This window comes from Onychomys torridus, chromosome 9, assembly GCF_903995425.1.
Source record: "Onychomys torridus chromosome 9, mOncTor1.1, whole genome shotgun sequence".
Lineage (NCBI taxonomy): Eukaryota > Metazoa > Chordata > Mammalia > Rodentia > Cricetidae > Onychomys > Onychomys torridus.
The window spans coordinates 91371777-91390067 of NC_050451.1; the positions used below are offsets into that span (position 1 = coordinate 91371777).

An 18291-nucleotide genomic window follows, 5' to 3' on the forward strand; every position below is an offset into this window, starting at 1 on the left:
TAACAGAATAATAGCGGTAGGTTCTCTCCTAGGGCCCAACCTAAGTAGACTAATTTGTCAAGATGGGGTGCTTTTAGTCCATCCTTCCTTCTCCCCAAATCTAAATGGTTTAACAATAGATTGTTGCTTGACTTGTCATAGTCTAGTATCCAGGGAGAGACTAGGCAGCCAACTTCTTTCCATGTTTTAATGTTGCCATCTTCAATCCATGGGCATCAAAACTGTAGTAGGGGAGGAGGAAAGAGCATAAATTGTAGGCAGGGAATTTTACAGAGGTCTGGATATGGTAACGACATTCTGTCCACACTCTTTCATGGCCATTTCAGGTGGTAAATGTGGCTTCTGTGCGCTCAGAAGAAGGCAAACACAAAGGATTATTTATGCTACAGACTTTTTTAAAGACCACTAAAGTATTTCATTGATGCCTTTTACCAACATAGGGAGTATTGTCATTGAACTATAAAAATATGAAAAGTAACAAGTGGATTAAGATTTCAATGAGTCGGGAAGGTGAACAACAAATGTTACCACACACCCCAAATTCAAAGTGATGTCAAGATGGCTCACCAGCTCCCTTTTACTTTCAAAAAGTTGTAAAATGTAACACATAGACAAGTTCTTTTTTACAAAAAAAAAAGATTAGATATAAAATTGTTGAAGCATGAAAGAGACCTGGAGGACATTTGATAAGCTAAATGTTTATACAAACTTCTGTGTTGTGTTGAGAGTCAGACAGAAATGCTGGTGCTGAGACAGTTAAGGCCCAAAGCTTGGAAAACCAACTAACCAATAGGTACCATCACTCACTAACTTTGGAAAAGGCTCAAATATAATCCTTTCTAAGTGTTAGTTATTTATTTTTACCTAACAACTCTCAATCATACTTAATACTTTCTGTAATATTTTAGTAATTTTGATATACCTTCTGTATATTAAAAATATATAATTATTTCTTTGAAAATTTCTTTCATACACGCATACAATATATTTTGATCATATTCACTGCCATGCCTCCCTCTAACTCCTCCTAGATCCACCTCTTATCCCCAATTCCTTTTTAAAAACTTTTATTTATTTTATTCTCATGGGTGCTTTGCCTGCATGCTTATCTGTGTACCATGTGCATGCCTTGGTGTTGGAGGAGACCAGAAGAGGGTGTGAGTTGCCATGTTGGTCCTGGGAATTGAACCTAGATCCTCTGGAAGAATAATCAGTGCCCCTTACTGCTGAACCATCTCTGTAGCCACCTCACCCCCACCCCATGTCTTTATTGTTTCTTTGTATAGCCCAAGTCAGGTTTGTGCTGTCCATGTACTCATAGGTGTGACATCATCTACTGGAGCACTGTCAACCTACCAGGAACTGAACTCATTTTTTTTTTTTTGAGACAGGGTTTCTCTGTGTAGCTTTGGTGTTTGTCCTGGATCTTGCTCTGTAGACCAGGTTGGCCTTGAACTCACAGAGACCCACCTGGCTCTGCCTCCTGAGTGCTGGGATCAAAGGCATGTGCCACCACCGCCCAGCAGAACTGCACTCTTAAAGCAAAACTTTGACCTTTTAGAAGCCATGAACTGTTAATAACCTCTTCAGTTGGTGGGTTGGATCCCCTATTTGCTATGTTCTGGAATGTTGACTGGTTGATATGGTGCAAGCCTTGTGCAGACCATATTACCCTCTATATTTTTAGAACAATGTTTCTCAAGTAAAAACCTTTGATTTTGCTCATGGTAGAATAAAATGCTGCCTGGCTTACAAACCCAGGGGCTCCATTACTGTGCGTCCTTATTCTTAGCTCATCTATGTCTCTGTTAAGGTGTTCTGGTGGTAAGATTATGAATTTTACATTTGACATTATCAAATCTAGAATCTTAAGACATTGACTTTAATAATAATGACTTTTCTGAAGAAAAAGAATATCTTGGGATTTAGTACAGGAGGTTTTAAAAACCATGAAAGCATCTCACCAAATTTATTCAAATAGTGATGTTTTTTCCTCCCTCTCAAGTAACCTCTAGTTTTTCCTCGTAACCTTTAATTCCTGGACAAGCGCAGACAAAGGAAGACTTAACTAGGTTTTCACGGTTGCTGAAACTGTGCCACTGTTCCTTTTTTCTTCCAGAACACTATCCGTGTTTAGGACACCAGAAGCAACCAAGACGTAAGTGTTCTCCTAACTGGTGTGTGTTTCCTTGTATACTTTAAAAAACTATCCAGGCTTACAACCCTCATGCCAAAGTGTCATTGGAATACACCTAGCCCTGTGGTGTTGGCAGAGTTAGTAGCCAAGGAGAAGAACCAATACAGGCTTCAAAGGATCAAGTGCTTTTCTGCCTGGACTCGTACTGAAAAAGCGTACTGACCATTACTCTAAAAATATCATTAAAGTTTAGATCAATGCCTTTAGTCTTATATTTAAACATGGACTCAGGGCGGGAGGGATGGCTCAATGGTTAAGAGCCCTGGCTGGTCTTTCAGAGGACCCAGTCTTGATTCCTAGCATCCATATGGCAGCTCAAAACCCCCTGTAACTCCAGTTCTAGGGAATCTGCTGCCCTCTTCTGGCCTCTTTTTGCACCACATATGCAAGTTGTACACAGAAATCATGCAGGCCAAACACCTCTACACATAAAAACTCAACAAAATAAAACAATGGCCTTTGTTTCCCCTCATTTCTTAGGCAACCAACTCTTTCTCATTCCATACCTCACCTTATTACCCAGTACCCCCCACATCAATGTTGCTTCCCTCTGTGAAAACTCAGTGAATCATGAAACCAGGACAATATGAAATGAATTTCCTTTGGCACATTCTCCTAGTATTTAAAAGCAACACAAATTGGATGAGCTTTAACATAATTACCCTTAAAAACTGTATTTATAGATAAAATACTTTTCATGCTGGAGCCAAATATTAATGTATAAAACAGGCCCTGGGTCAGTGCCATTTTTTGAGGATCTGAATATGTACCAAAATGGAGAATAAATACCAAATGGAGATTACTAATGTGTGTTGTTCAATTTCTTCTTAAGATCACATTTCTAATGCAAAAGACCCAGCATAATTCTGTCAATCACAACAAAATAATGAAATTAAGAGAATGAAATCTATAGTATGTCACCAGGTGTTAACAACTTTCTCGGCCAGTTACTTTATCTTTTAACCAGCTGTGTGAGAGCCTGATAGCATCCAGGACAGGGGAACTATGGAAGAGTGTTTTCTCGTACTGCTTTTCAGTCTTCAAGTGAAATGTTTTATTGTGGATGGACAGTAGGTTGGGATATGAGTGGATTATAAGATGTTTCAAAGGCAGGAGGTAGTGGTGAAGAAGCTGAAGGAAGGTGCTGATCTGTTCTGCTCACTAAACAGGCCAGCTGGAAGCTCCCCTAACGCAAACACTACCACCATGGCTACCACACCTGCTACCACCCCTGGGAAGAAAAAGAGGTAAGATGGGTGCCCTGTGTCTGCCTCTGGTTGAGCTATACTCTAAGCTCCTCTAGGTGATGTTGGTGGTGAGCTTAGATGTTAAGAGCTATGCTACTTCAAGTAACCTTCCTTGGAGCTGCGCTAAGGGTGAGTTTAACTTGAAAAGTGAATAACCACACATTACCACGTACCCATAGCGTCTTCTTTTGCTCTGTACATTAGGCTAATTCTACTTGAAAGCAGAGTCAAGGCTCTTTCTGGGGGACCTTGTTCTGTTCCTTTGTCCTTTTTCAACATATATGGTTTTACATCACTCATAAAACTAAAAATAAATCTACTACATGATCCAGTATATTCCTAAGTACTAACCCAGAGGACTCTAAGCCAACATATCCCAGATAAATGGGGGAAGGAGGGAATAGATGAGGGTATTGGGGTTCAGAGAGAGATATTCTCAATGGACAATATATACCTGTGTGAAAATACTTAGAACTTAATTTTTTAAAGCCAAAATAAACACAATCAAATATAGCAGCATTTACTCCAGCACTACTCACAAGAACTGAGCTGTGGAAACCGATGTAGGTAAAATCCAGCAATGGAGGAACGGATGAAGAAAATGTAGTATATAGCACAATAGAATTTTTGAGCATAAGGTTAAGCCGGAGGTTGAAGTCCTGTCAATTGGAGATACTTGCATCAAGCACATTAAGCCATTTCGCTTTGAGAATCTTGGCCAGCGCTCCGGACCCCCTTAGCCTCAGCATCCCTTCCCTGGTCTGTGTTACTGTCTCTGCTTCTTTTCTTCTTTTCTTTATTTTTTTTTCCATCTTAGACTTCTCAGTAGAGATCTCAGCTACAGCTGCAATCTGAAATTATATCCTTGTACTATGAGGTCATCATTCTGGCAGATGTTGAAGCCGAGGTCAGCCTTCTGTGGTGTTCCCTTCTGTTTTAATATCCTTGTCAGAGTGTTCTGTCTTACAGTTTAAACATCATGTTATAGCTAGAGAATAAAGTTGTTATTTCCATTGTGAATTAGACCAGGAAGGTAGAAATAGAGGAAGGCTAACGTGATAAACACACACAAACCTGCAGTCCAGATTTAAGTTATCATTCTTTCCCCGTTTTTCACTTTTTCAGGAAATGTCCACATTGTTTGGTGTCAAAGGAAATGAAAAATTAAAAAAAAAGCAGTTCGCTTGGCGGGGGCAGGGGCGGGGGCAGGGGCGGGGGCAGGGGCGGGGGCAGGGGCGGGGGCAGGGGCGGGGGCAGGGGCGGGGGCAGGGGCGGGGGCAGGGGCGGGGGCAGGGGCGGGGGCAGGGGCGGGGGCAGGGGCGGGGGCAGGGGCGGGGGCAGGGGCGGGGGCAGGGGCGGGGGCAGGGGCGGGGGCAGGGGCGGGGGCAGGGAGGGCAGGAACAGCCTGAAGTATAGGATCCTTTCTTCTTATTCCATTTATAAAATAGTGTTCATTTTATTTCTAAGGCTTCCTGCAAAATTACCTTGTTGCCTTTTGAGCTATCAACTGCCCTCCCACCCCCAGATGTGGGATGGGATCAGCCATTCAAATGCTGTGGTTATGACTGGTGTCATTTCTTAACAGACAGTCCTGGTTCCCACCACCCCCTCCTGGTCACAATGCCTCTCCAAGCACTGGAGCAAGCAGAAGGTAAGGGAAGGTGTCAGAGGTAATTGCTATGCCACTGATAGAAGAACATATTAGTCGTTGGCAGCATATAATTGTGGATGCTTTTCAATAAGCTGATGGCAATTTTGTGAACTCTGAAGAAGACAGTGCCCAGTGGGAGTGGGGCCAGGCTTCTCGGCACCCTTGATGACAAGTTGTGAGAGCTGAGGTGCCTATATGAGCTGCAATGTTTTCCGTGACAAAGTGCTACAAATATAGTGGAACAAACAGTGGAAATTTATTGCCTCACCGTGAAAGATCACAATGTGAGCAGGATTGGCTCCTCCTGGGGGCTGTGAGGGAATCCTTCTCTCCCCAGTAGCTTCTGGCTTCCTGGCAATCACTGACATTCCCTGGTCTGAAAAGGCATGCTTTTGTGTGTGTCATTTCCATGCCAACCTTCACCTCCATGTGCCATCTTTCCTGAGCATATAGCTGAGTCCAAATTTCCTTTTCTTTTAAGACCACCAGATCTATTAGATTAGAATTCCAACTTATTCCAGTGTGACATTATACTAAGTTACAATACCTGAAAAGACCCTGCTCCCAAATAATGCCACATTCTCAGGAAGAACAAGTCAAGACTTCCATATGGGAATTTTAGGGGACACAATTCAGCTTGTAACAGTGACAGAGGGAGAACTGAGCCAAATTTCAAGCAGGGCTCCATTGTGAGTCCATCTGCTTCCAGGCTGTGATGAGCCCAGTTGACCAGTGAGACATGAGTGGCAAGTTTCCTGTAAACAGGAACTGATAATCGAGTGTTTTCTATTTATTCATTTATTGTTTTTCAGAAGAAACATAATTAAAATTATAGACTATTTGAGGGATCCCTTACTCTATAGTGCCCATGCAGGGCATATCAACAATTTAGCAAGTATTCAATAGATGAATCATCATGTCAAACATCATTCTGGATTATTGGGCTCTCTCAGTGAACAAAACATGCAGCCTGTGTTTCGGTTTTTAGAGAAGTGTCTTCTACAAGTGTTGAATTCCAGTGGTGGATGTCGCCACTAACACAGGAGGGAGGAGGGGTCACTGGACCAGGTCAGCTTTGTATTCAGATATCCAACACTTTTCCATGTCAGAAGCCAAGAATATCTTCACCAAAATGTTTCCATATTTCAGTGGGATTTTGTCCTGCTTACAACTGTGAAACTGTATGTGTAATATAATACTGGGATATTTTCTAAATGTTCATCTGCCACACAGGCTTCCAGTGCTCTTTTATTTCTAAATGATAGAAATATGTGGAAATATAATTTATTACAACCCAACTTTATAATATAATATATAGCATATATAATAATATATAAATGTATTTTAACATATAATATTATAATTCAACTTTAATATAATTTAAGTTAGATCTGTAAAGATATAAATAGGCTTTAGTTTGTCAAAGAAATTAAGTTACTTTCCACACCACACATACTTCTTTCTATATATTTATATATAGATATGGCGTGTCAATCAAGTTGTAGAACATATTGAATACTCATAATTTGGAATAACATCCACTTTGTCTTAAAATGTTTTATTCTTAAGCATACATATCTGCAGGTGACTTCCAGTTATATGAACTGCCAAGTATATAAAGCATATTTAAAGCATCCTTTTTCCTCAGGGTATTACTAGGTAATTGCTCTACAGATGATAGTATTCATGGAGCTACCAACATTTCCCTATGTTGATTAGAGTATTCCTGTACCCTCAAGTATCAGGAGAATCATTTAATTTTTCTTTTATAGGCAACAAATGGTATTTTTGTTAGAAGTATTTATTAGATATTTCCACAATAACTTTTTTTTTTGAGCTGAGGATCGAAACCAGGGCCTTGCGCTTGTTAGGCAAGTGCTCTACCACTGAGCTAAATCCCCAACCCTCCAAAATAACTTTTTATTTTGGTTCATTCTTCTTTCTTTTGGTATTAATATAAATTATCATTACAATGGACAAATTATTCTTTAACTTTGTAAAAATGTGCAAGGGTTGGTCATTAGTCAAGATCTCATACATTCAAAACATGTTGAGATTGTGGGTATAGGTTTGCTTGGAGCTGGCAGCCCTGGCTAAAAGCCCTAGCAATTCAACAATATGCTGAATGAGTCCAGTGTGGAAGATGAAATGAATAATAATGTTTCTTAGGGGAAAAAACCTAGCTCAGATACACAGCACTAGCATTAAGAAAATGAGGAGGTCGTTAGGTTTCGTTAATCAATGTAGCTTTCTGCTCCCATCATAGAATCTTGCGTTATTTACACACTGCCTAAACTGAGGGTTCTCCCTGAGCTTTCAGGGCAGGAGGGGACAATGGCAGTGTATAAGGACTTGGGTGTAAAGAGCTTTTCCTTGGAGTAGGAGTGCAGTGTCTGCTTCTCATCTTTGTATACCTATCCCAAGGTTGATAGGTAGACTTCGTATTAAATACTGAAAAAAATAGAAGCAATTATTAATGACATAAAGGAGTGAACGCTATACAAACAGATCTCTGACCCCAGAGGAACCAAAGTAAATGAAAATAGGTCATCAACAGCTAAAACTAGGGACTATGAGTTTTCAGACCTTGGGAGCATAATGCTACACTTATTTCTCCTTATCTCTAGCTCGTGTGCTGGGATCTTCTCCTCTTTCTCCTCCTTCGCTTCTTCTTTCGACTGTCCCCCCTGACTGCCTCCCTGTCTTCTGTTCATTGCACATGTATGCTTTCCCTTTGCATCTGTCACTGAAATGATGTTTTATATCAGAGACTTCCAGACTGCACCACCATTCCAAGAGACAGCCTCTCTCCAGTCTTTTTTTCCTGGACTTTTCTGCAGCTTTCCACACCATGGATCATTCCTTTCTTGTCACATGCTAGTTAAGAAATCAAAATCAGTTGTGTTTGGATTGAAAGCTTGTGTTTAATACAGCATAAACTGGAACAAAGGCTTCGACCTGTTCTATTAATGAAGGCCAAGGGAAGGTGAATCTTTATGAGTTTAAGGCCAGCCTGGTCTACATAGAGAGTTCCAGGCTAGCCAGGGCCACACAGTGAAATCCTGTCTCAAACAAAACTAACTGCCTCCCAATCACATTTATAGCTAAACAAATCTTACCTGTCTCAAAAAAAAAAAAAAAAAAAAGCATAGCAAGGGTTGGGGATTTAGCTCAGTGGTAGAGCACTTGCCTAGCAAGCACAAGGCCCTGGGTTCGATTCTCAGCTCCAAAAAAAAAAAAAAAAAAGCATAGCAAAACAAAACAACAACCAAAGAACAACAAAAACAAACCCAAACCCCTCATATGTTCTGAGTTTTTCACAGCCTTGTAACTTAAACATTCCCATAGCTAAGTCTGAACTCCTTTCCTGAACTATATGCAAAATCCCCCAAACCAATCATGAACAAAATTATAAACAATAAAATAAAATGTTTTGTGCAGAAGAAAATGTGAATGTCACAAAGACCAATTTTAATTTTTGAAACACCACTCTGAAATGCTTTAAGGAAATTTTAAGGCTCATCAATAGAATTGGGTAAAAGATTTAATTTTGTGTGCCTTTACTCTTATTAATGAAAAGAAATCAAAGATTCTCACATTTGAAAATGATTTTCATGATAAATTAATTGTTTGAATAATGTAACTGTTACTCATGGCTTTGCATTAGTTTCAATAATTTCCAAACTAAGATTTCTAAGACTAAATAAAAAGTGAAAATTTTCTAAGAAAATGATAATTTTCTGCTACATATACATTAGTCTTGAGATGAAGAGTTCAGATAAACAAAACAGAGGGAAAATTGAGAAGTTTGAAGGCCTTTCCCTTCATCTGGGATGGATGTTAAAGAGACAGATTTAATTCATCACAGTAGGACGCAGCATGTAAAGTTCACTTAAGCAAACCCTCCTCCCTCTTCCCACTGACTTCTGAGGTTGCTCTTGTGATCAGTGTACTACTTACTGGTTTGTAAATGTTTTGAAACACAAATCACCAGCACAGTGTTTTGAATTATCAAGATATTTCAGCAAGTTTATAGTCTCTGAAGTTTTATCTGAAGCCATCAGCACAAATATTTTCCTTTCATTTTTATCAAGACTAAATAACAATTTTAACTTTATTAGTTGTCCCTTATTACATTCATGTGTCTATTCTCCTGCCCCCCAGGACAGCTCTTGCTTTACTGTTTTCTCTTTATTCAAATCTTCCATCTTAAAAATATCATCTTTGACATTTTCTGGGCAGAGCCTTCAAATCCGATCAGTTGGCATTCTCTCTCTTTTTTACCCTGCCAATGATTTCCATCTGTATTTTGCTGGCTTCCGTTATCTTCACCTCCTAGGAACAGGGCTCCCCGAAGTCACCATGGCCTTGGTGACAACCCCCTGCTAATCTAGCAGGTCCTGCAAGGACTTGTTCTTTCACACTGCACAGCTAGACTGCTCCTTCACGACCACACTAAGCCCCCAACACCCTTTTCTAGATTGTCTTTTAAACCATTCTCCCTGGGTTACCTTTTCTTCTTCACGATCCTGTACCAAATCATTATGTGCTGATGTGCCTAAAGCTCAAAGCCGTCTTCTCCTCTCTCCTGATGGTGTGCTCTGACCTTCAGCAGCAGTGTCAATGACAGGGCTCCCAAAGCCACTTGCTCCTCCAGACTTCCCTTCTGATTTTCGCTGGATAGTCACCCGCCTCCTTGACACTTTCACTTAAATGTCTCAAAATAATTGGAAACTCAGCATGTTCATGATATTTGTAATTTACTGAAGCCTGATCTTTTTACCTTAGTAAACATCATCAAATTTTCCAGCACCTTGAAATATAGTTTCTTTCTGTTGCTGTGATAAAATACTCTGAGAAAAATCAACTCAGGGGAGAAGGAGATTGATCTCATCTTACAATTCCAGGTTACATTTCATCATCGTGGAGAAGTCAATGCAGGAACTTTGAACAGCTTTTTATATCGTGTCTATGGTAAAGAGCAGGGAGAAGTGATGCAGACTTGTTTCCTTGCTTGTTTGTGCTCATCTTGGTTTCTCCACTTTTATACAGTTCAGGATCCCTTACCTAGGGAATGGCGCCTCCCATACTGGGCTGCGTCTTCCTTTATTGATTAACTTGCTTAAGACAGTTTCCCACAGATACGCCTGCATGTCAACTCAGTGTAGGAAATCCCTCATTGAGATTTTCTGCTCAGATGATTCTAGTTTGTGTTGACAGTTAAAGTTAACCATCACAAAAGTCAAAGGGATTTGTCCACCTTTTCCTACTTAACCACATGTTCCCGGTGCATGAGCAATGCTGGCATCCTGTCTTCCACATGCTTTGTGAATCCGTGTGTCTCCTTGTACTCATACCATTTTGAATCATTTCTTTCCTGGATTAGGACGATAGAAGCTCTCTTAATAGTCCTCTTTCCCTCACCCTTATATCTACCCTTCACCCCTCTATATGGTTGACAAAGTTATATTTATTTTTAAAAAGTAGTAATCAGATCATCTCCTCTTCCATAAGTAACAATTAAAATGATTTGTGTTATCTTAGAAAAATGAGCCAGGTCCTTAGCAGGGCTCCTGGCACTTCCTTGTCCTCCATTCATCCTGAATCCCCCTTGTTGTTTGGGCTCAGCTATTTAATCTGTTTTTTTTTTTTTTTTTTTTGCTTATTCTATTCTCTATACTCTAGCAACCCTCAGGATATCCAGCCTTTCTGTCTTGAATGTTATCTTCTCCAAATTCTGAGACGCTGGAGTTCTCATGCTGTGTTTGGATCTGATTTCTCTTCATGATTTTCATTTCTGACTCATACCATCCTGTTCTCTTAGTCCCACATAAGGTAAGAAAGTTTTCTTGGGTTCTTGAAATGCTACCTGCATAAGGATCAAGTAGAGATGTGAAGGAGAGGGATGGTGACATTCCAGTGAAGGTCCGGCCAAACTACATACCAAGAATCAGAAGTCTCCCTGAGTTCTGGCATCACCCCCTTGTCAGGTGTTTCTCATTGACTGGCATTTCCCACAGGCCCTCTCTGGACGAGATCATCCTCATATCTAACCGAGGATCCATTGACCCTTGGAGGGGCATTCTGTGTGTTCAGTCTTGCTACCTTTTACAACAAAACTATGCTTTCCAGTCATAGGCCTACAAACACTTGGTGCCACTCGGGCTGACAACTTCTACTATTGACTTCCGTGTCTTCCTTTCTTACCCCGCCTTTACTGTAGTGTTCAGGATTAGTGGTGGTCAAGGAAAAAATCGACACTAGGTGGCAGTAGCACACTGAGCTTAGTTTGGCTGGTGCTTTGACAGGTTTGCGGAAACTCCAAAGGCAACTGCCTGCATGTGGAGCACACTCACAGGGGAAAAGTGGAAGGGGGCTCCTGTGAGAGGGATAAGGGGGAATTTATGTGTCCAGGTGATGCCATTTGGGAATGTGATGGGAAATTCATGTATCAGAACCCTGAGGGGCCACAGCAGCTTGGAGTTCTTTATGCTAGATGAAGGTGTAAATGACAAATATAAATAACCAGTCTAGCAGCAACACAAGATCCAGTAAGGGGTTACACAAAGAGCATCAGTATCCTCTGGGAGATCTGATGTGTGTGGTTAGCTTCTGTAGACCTGGGGGACCATTCCTTGTTGGAAAGGAGAGAAGTTAACACAGGAAGGGCTTGGGAGCCCCAAGTGGTTTTAAACATAGTGATTCATCCACTCTGTGCCAGCTGAAATTATTGCCCACTGCTTGTACAGTAGGACCAAAGACGCTGCTACCATGCTTTGCTTTGAGCAAGTAGATTGTGGGATGCTAGAAGGCTGTTTCTGTGGAAGTGATTCTCAAGCAATAAGAAATACTTGGAGGTAGGTTGGGATGGAGGAGGCACTCAGGTAAGGGGCCCTAAGAAGCTAAGGGGTCCTAACTTAGGGATGACATATTTAGAATGAAGTTACTTGTGGAGAAAATATCAAATAAGGGAATGAGTATGGGATGCTATCCAAGGAATTGTTTTTTCTGAAATCTGGACTCAGAAAAATTATTGTTAATAATCCTTATTTGGCAACTAATAATACATTACATTAAATAACTACCACAGTATATTCATCAAATAAATGGGATCATCTTCTGCAATCCTTTGGACTATTAAGTAAATGATCTATAGTAATTTATCAACAACCACATATTTATCCATTGATTCTAATTCATAACATGTATAAAACAATGTATTTTCCTCAGCTTGTTACCTCATCTGTGTTGTTGAAGTTGGCTGGGCCTAATTCTCTGTGCTTGTTTTGATGACTGATTAAATACTTCTCTACTGCCCTCCCTTTCTTCCGATGTCTGCTCTTTGCAAAAAGTAATAGTTGATCTCTGTCTATGTGCAAGAAAGTACTTGGATAGATGCCAGAGGTGCAGAGAGGAGTTAGACCCAACCCCTGCTTCAGGAGACTCAGAAGCCACCATGGATCACTAAACATGGAGGCTAATTCAAGTGGTCCTTGGGAATCTGATGAACACAAAGGTGGAGGAGCCTACAAAATTTGGGGCGATACGAAACAGCAGGCAATAGAAGAAGAATTTGGGATACAGTAGACTCAAAGACATAGTGCCAGAACTGGCAGTTAAATAATGAAAATAATGAGTAAGGTGAGGTGCAGTGAGGTTGGGGGGCTATAAAGCAGGAAGAGTCAGATTCTGATGGCAGAATGATGGTGTGTGTGCAAATATGCACACATGTCATGTGAGTGCTGTGAGCACACTGTGTGGATGGAACTCTCTGTGGGGAGTTCTGGGTAGCCAGCCTTTGTCAGGTATCTTTACATGCTGCTGGCACAGGTCATGATAAGTATATGCATTCATACCTTGTGGTAAGCTCCGGTACCTTTTGGAGTCCCCACTTTCTGCTTAAGAATCAGCACTGTGTTATTATGTCATCTGAACTCTGACTTCATGCCAGTGCGAAGCAGGTGTAGAAGCACATGCATCAGTACAGGAAACCATCGGAAGGTCAGAGGTGCTGGCCAGTTCTCTCTCACTGCTTTTATTTAAAACAGTGTCAGAAGGTCTGGCACAAAGCAATTGCCAGCAGTCACTAATTCATATCTGTATATTTTTATTTGACTCTTAACTCCTTTTCATCATGTGATCCCTTTGAAAGAGTGATAGTGTTTGCCAGGCTAGAGCCAATGAGAGAACAGATGATAGGTACCACGCAGAAGACGTGGAGCATGCATGTAACAGTGACAGAGAGCTGCCTTCTGTCTTCTGAACCACACATTATATCTTCATGAATTCAAATGCTTTTATGATTTCGGGGATTTCAATGTTTAGTGGTTATATGTCACAAAAGATTCATTTAAAAACCTTGTTAGCCAGGTGCTTTGGTGCCATCCCAACATGGGAGGTGGATGTAGGAGGCTCACGAGTGTGGGGTGTTTACCCACCAACCCCACAGCTCCCCAGAGTTTTCTTGAGTGTGAGCAGCAGGAAATATTAGATAGAAGGATTTATAGTGCGGAGATAAACAGATAGAAAATACAGGATAGCCTTGAGAGGGCCTGGAACCTTTTCCAATGGGCCCTGACTGACTCTGCCCCAGGGTATTTATAGATACACCAAGGGGTGGAGCAAAAGACCTCCTTCCCCCAGCACAGCCAAGTGCAGACCATCTCAGACACCTGCACTCAGGCCTATGGCCCTAATCATCCTCTATGCAGACCTGCTGGGTAAAGCCATGAGGAACCTGAAAACAGGACCCCACACATGAGTTCAAGGCCAGCCTAAGCCACACAGTGAGCCTGTGTCTGAAAGCAAAGCAAGCAATTTGTTGAGCCATGTTAGGGTCCTTGCTTAACATCAATGTTATCCAGAATGCTGAGTGAGGGCGAACAATGAAACCATTGTCCCCATTTCCAGTACTAAGGAAGCCAGTATGCTTTTGTCTGGAATCATTTTTAAACAAAAGGAAGAAAACAAACACTGGATGACAATAAGACAGTGGACATACACCTGGTAAATGAGAAAATAACCGTCTCCTACGCACCACCATTGTATCTCACCCTTATTTTGATTCAACCTCTTCTTTCATGGTTTTGACTTGCAGTTAGGGGATTGGTAGAATTAGAGGAGGAAAAAAAAAATCCTGATTGCGAAGCAAGTTGCCATAGCAACCTTGCACTGTAGTTATATTTTTCTGTCTGTAACTATAAATGGTAAAATGTAACCTTCTAATTATGCTGCTGCATTTTTAACTCTATTGGTGCCAGTTCCTCTACAGAGTTTGATGACACACGCACACACACACACATACACTCACACACACACACACACTCACACACACACATTCACACACTCACACACACTCACACACACACTCACACATATTCACACACACACACACACACCAGATTTCATTTTCATCTCCATAAAAATCTTTACACAAGTGAGAATCTCTTATAAGTATAATATTGTCTGATACTTGGTAACATGCCAGAGAACAGATACTTTTAAAAATCATGCCCACATGCCCAGATTACATATTCTAAACATCCGAAATAATGAAGACATTAGGCTGGGTAAAGATTTGTCACTGGCGTTTGAGTACAACAAGAGAGCTAGTTCAGCGTGAGCGAGGAAAGGCCTTGACCTTGAGCAAGGACTTGTTTTTTTCTTCAGTTGTGTTCGGGCGACTTAGGCAGCCCTGGGCCTTTCCACTTCAGTTTTAAACAACTCACATATTCAAACAACAAGTGAAAACCAATACTTTGCCCAATACAGTTTCCCATGGCGCCTTTCTCCCGTGGAGTCCCTTTGTTCTTCTGTCTGCCAAAGACCGGTTGATGATTCTGAAGCAGAGATGTTTCAGGTCCACGGCAGAGATGAGGAAAAATCTGGGAAAGTCAAGATACCTAGATTTATCATTTACCAAAACATCACCATGCCCCGATCATAAAAGCCAGACAGGTTGAACAAGAATGAGATGGCTTCACTATTTAGCAGCATTGCCCAAATCTCTATCAGAGACTCTATATTTCAGCTCAAAGTATCAACACCTGGCACATCTAAATGGCTGACTTTGGTCATTCAAGCTGTAAAGAGAGTTACTTTAACCAGGTTTCTTCCTTACCAATAATGGCAGAAGTAGAGCACAGTGAGGCAAGGGAGGTTTACCTTGTGTAGTAAGCAGAGAAAAGGGGCTTTGGAGTAAAAGTTGCAGGCAGGGAGCCTTGCATGTGGTGTCCTGTGGTTGATGGGGGAATATTGATCACAGTGTCTAAGAAGGACCTTGGGAATAGGAGGAGCATGTGAAGACTGTCATTTTTCTTAAGACTGTCATTTACTTGGGAAATGGGGGAATATACTCTTTTGTCTTCTCATCTCTCAGCTATTAAAAAAATCACACAGTGATTTAGATGATGTACAATCTTTTGAATGTGTGCAATGCATGCCTGTAGCTGGAGATCGTCTTTCCAGGTCCCACCAAGCCCCCATAGTCCCACAACCCATGCACAAAATAATCACTCACATGCTTATATTACTTATAAACTATATGGCTGTGTCAGGCTTCTTGTTATCTACTTCTTTTATCTTAAATTAACCCATTTTTATTAATCTATAAGTTGCCACATGGCTCATGGCTTACCAGTACCTTACATCTCACTTGTCATGGCGATGGCATGTTTCTGCTTGTCCTGCCTATACTTCCTGCCCAGCTACTGGCCAATCAGTGTTTTATTTACTAACCAATCAGAGCAACACATTTGACATACAGAATATGCCACAGCACTCCCCCACTTTTTTTTTTTTTAAAAAAAAGGAAGGTTTTAACTTGCACATAGTAAAATTACAGATAACAAAGCAATTATTAAGCAAGAATTACAGTTATAATATCTAGTCTATTTATAATAACTAGTCTGTTTGGTGAAATTAAAGAAGATATCTATCTTATATTTGTGAGTCTAAGGTTTTATATCTAACTTGTCTTTTATCATAACTAAAGAAAATTGTAACTATCTAGCTTCAACTACATCAAAGACCCCAGAAGGGATAAACTATTATCTGAGGAATGGGAGAAGGATGCAAGCAACTTTCAGGAGTTTTGCAGGGTAGACAGACAGCTGGCAGCCTGGACAGTAACCAAATGTTCCTTTGTAAAGTTGGGGCATCTGTCTTCAGCCCACAGGGCTAGAGTCTCTTGGTCACTTTTTCCAGTGTCCTGTAGAATGTCTGGCAGTTTCCTCTGCGAAGCAGGAACCTGAAGGACCATTTTGTCAACCAAAGTTCAGTGGTCACCTTTCTATGGGTCCTGCATGTCCAGTTGATCAAGAAGTCCAGGCAAGAACAGTTTCTTGCCCAAATGGCTATTTTTACCAAGAAGAAGATAAACTCCATAATGGAGTGTCTTCAATGCCCATCCTCCTTTCTGAAGTAAATTGGTGCTGCCAGGAGCAGACATGTCTCATTGTCCAGAAAATCTAAAATTTTTAAATATTTTAAATTATGTAGGTCTTTGAAGATTACCTATCTATCTGAAATATCTCTATGTATACCTAGAAGACTTAACTAACATGGTTACAAGTATGATTATCATAGATGAATAATTATTAATCTTTTTTTAAATTATCCATTACAATTTTAAATGAGCTGTACAAACATAATACCTTAAACAAGAGTAGAAATATATACACAGTATAATAAAATTAACTGTAAGTTTGTATCAATAAACTAAAATCTATACCAATGTAAAACATTTTAAATGAGTTGTTGCTCTTTAAAAGTAGGTTCAGCAATTTACCCTTTTATCCTATTATATCTATATCATATTCCCTTTTCTTCTTTAGAAAGATATTGCATGTATAATCAACCTATTTTAAATAAAAATATTGGTTTTTCTCTGTCCCACACCAGAGGGATCTTCTGATTTGGGACACAAGAATCTCTTAACCTTTTCTTTTAGCAATATGTCTGGGTTTAGAGAAAGAGTGAGCCAATTCCATCTCCAAAGTCAGCTTGATATGTTTGGGAATTTGGGTTCTGTGGTCATCAGTAGTTCCTTCCTTTTTATTGAGAGTAGTGTTATATTGTAGAGATGAACACTTTATTTACCCACTAACCAAAGGAAAAATGTCACATGGTTTGTGTGAACACGCTTAACTAATTCTCTTAAGCAAATGCTAATGAGTGGGGCTGCTAGGTCATGTGATAAGCATATGCTTAATTTTGTAAAGACCTCACAGGATTTGGTCAAAATGTCTGTCCCTTTTGTATGCACACCAGCAAAGGATGAGACTCCTACTTGCTCCATTTCCTTAAGGTGGTTTAATATTTTCAGTTAAAAAACCTTTTTAACCATTCTAATATATAGTTTATCTCAATATTGTTTGGATACTTGCTTTTCTAGGGACCAGCTGTGCAATATGTCCTTTTATATATTTGTTTATCAAATGTACAAACAAATTATGAAGTATACAAAGTTTCTTGTGAAGTATACATCCAAATGTTTCACCTTTGGGGTGTTTCATTTGCTTAATGTTGAGTTTTGAGAGTTTTAAAAACATACATCTTTTTATCACATATGTGATTTACATTTTTTCAATGTGTTGCTAATATTTTCAATCTTTTAACCATGTATTTATTAGAACAAAAAAGTGTTGAAATCTGATTTGTCAGGTTTTTGTTAGTGAATTATGCCTTTGGTATCATGTCTAGCAACCCTTTGTCTAATCAGTGGTCACGAAGAGTTTCTTCTAAATATCTTTTAGTTTCATGTTTTACATAGAGGTCTATGGTTGGCCTGTTTTGAGTAGGTGCTACTTTAGAGCTGATGTGTTTTCCTGTCTCACCTGATAATGGCTGGGCAATTATTACTACTTCTTTGTAAAAACTAAAGACTGAATGCTAATATGACTGAACCAATATCTTATGTTATTTTCTGTTGCTAAAGCAAAAAAAAATCTGCAGTTCTGTTCTTATCAAGGAAAGATTAGCTTATAGCTTTGGGAATGAAATCCTAGCTCAGGTAGCTTCATGTGCTCAGACTCTGAAGACCTCCTCACAAGGGTGTCTGAGGGAGGAGACGGTATCATGAGAGAGGGTACCAGACTGAGACATTGACTCATTCTTTTCTTACTAATTCACTCTTACGGGAACTCAAGTAGGATCCACACATTATGATTTGCTAGCCACTTTACCCCAGATGCCAC

The 18291-nt window shown here is 40.2% G+C and overlaps 1 protein-coding gene across 3 annotated transcripts in view; it reads left to right on the top strand.

Annotated features, from left to right (window-relative positions):
* Nucleotides 1–18291, top strand: part of Scel (sciellin) — a 99967-nt gene that overhangs the window by 25430 nt on the left and 56246 nt on the right. For 2 of the 3 annotated variants that reach the window (XM_036199394.1, XM_036199395.1), the window contains exons 6-9: nt 2120–2158; nt 3367–3444; nt 4262–4351; nt 5030–5095. In XM_036199394.1, the coding sequence (XP_036055287.1) occupies nt 2120–2158; nt 3367–3444; nt 4262–4351; nt 5030–5095 (273 nt within the window). The remainder of the gene's footprint in view (nt 1–2119; nt 2159–3366; nt 3445–4261; nt 4352–5029; nt 5096–18291) is intronic. The other variant, XM_036199396.1, reaches the window with a different exon arrangement.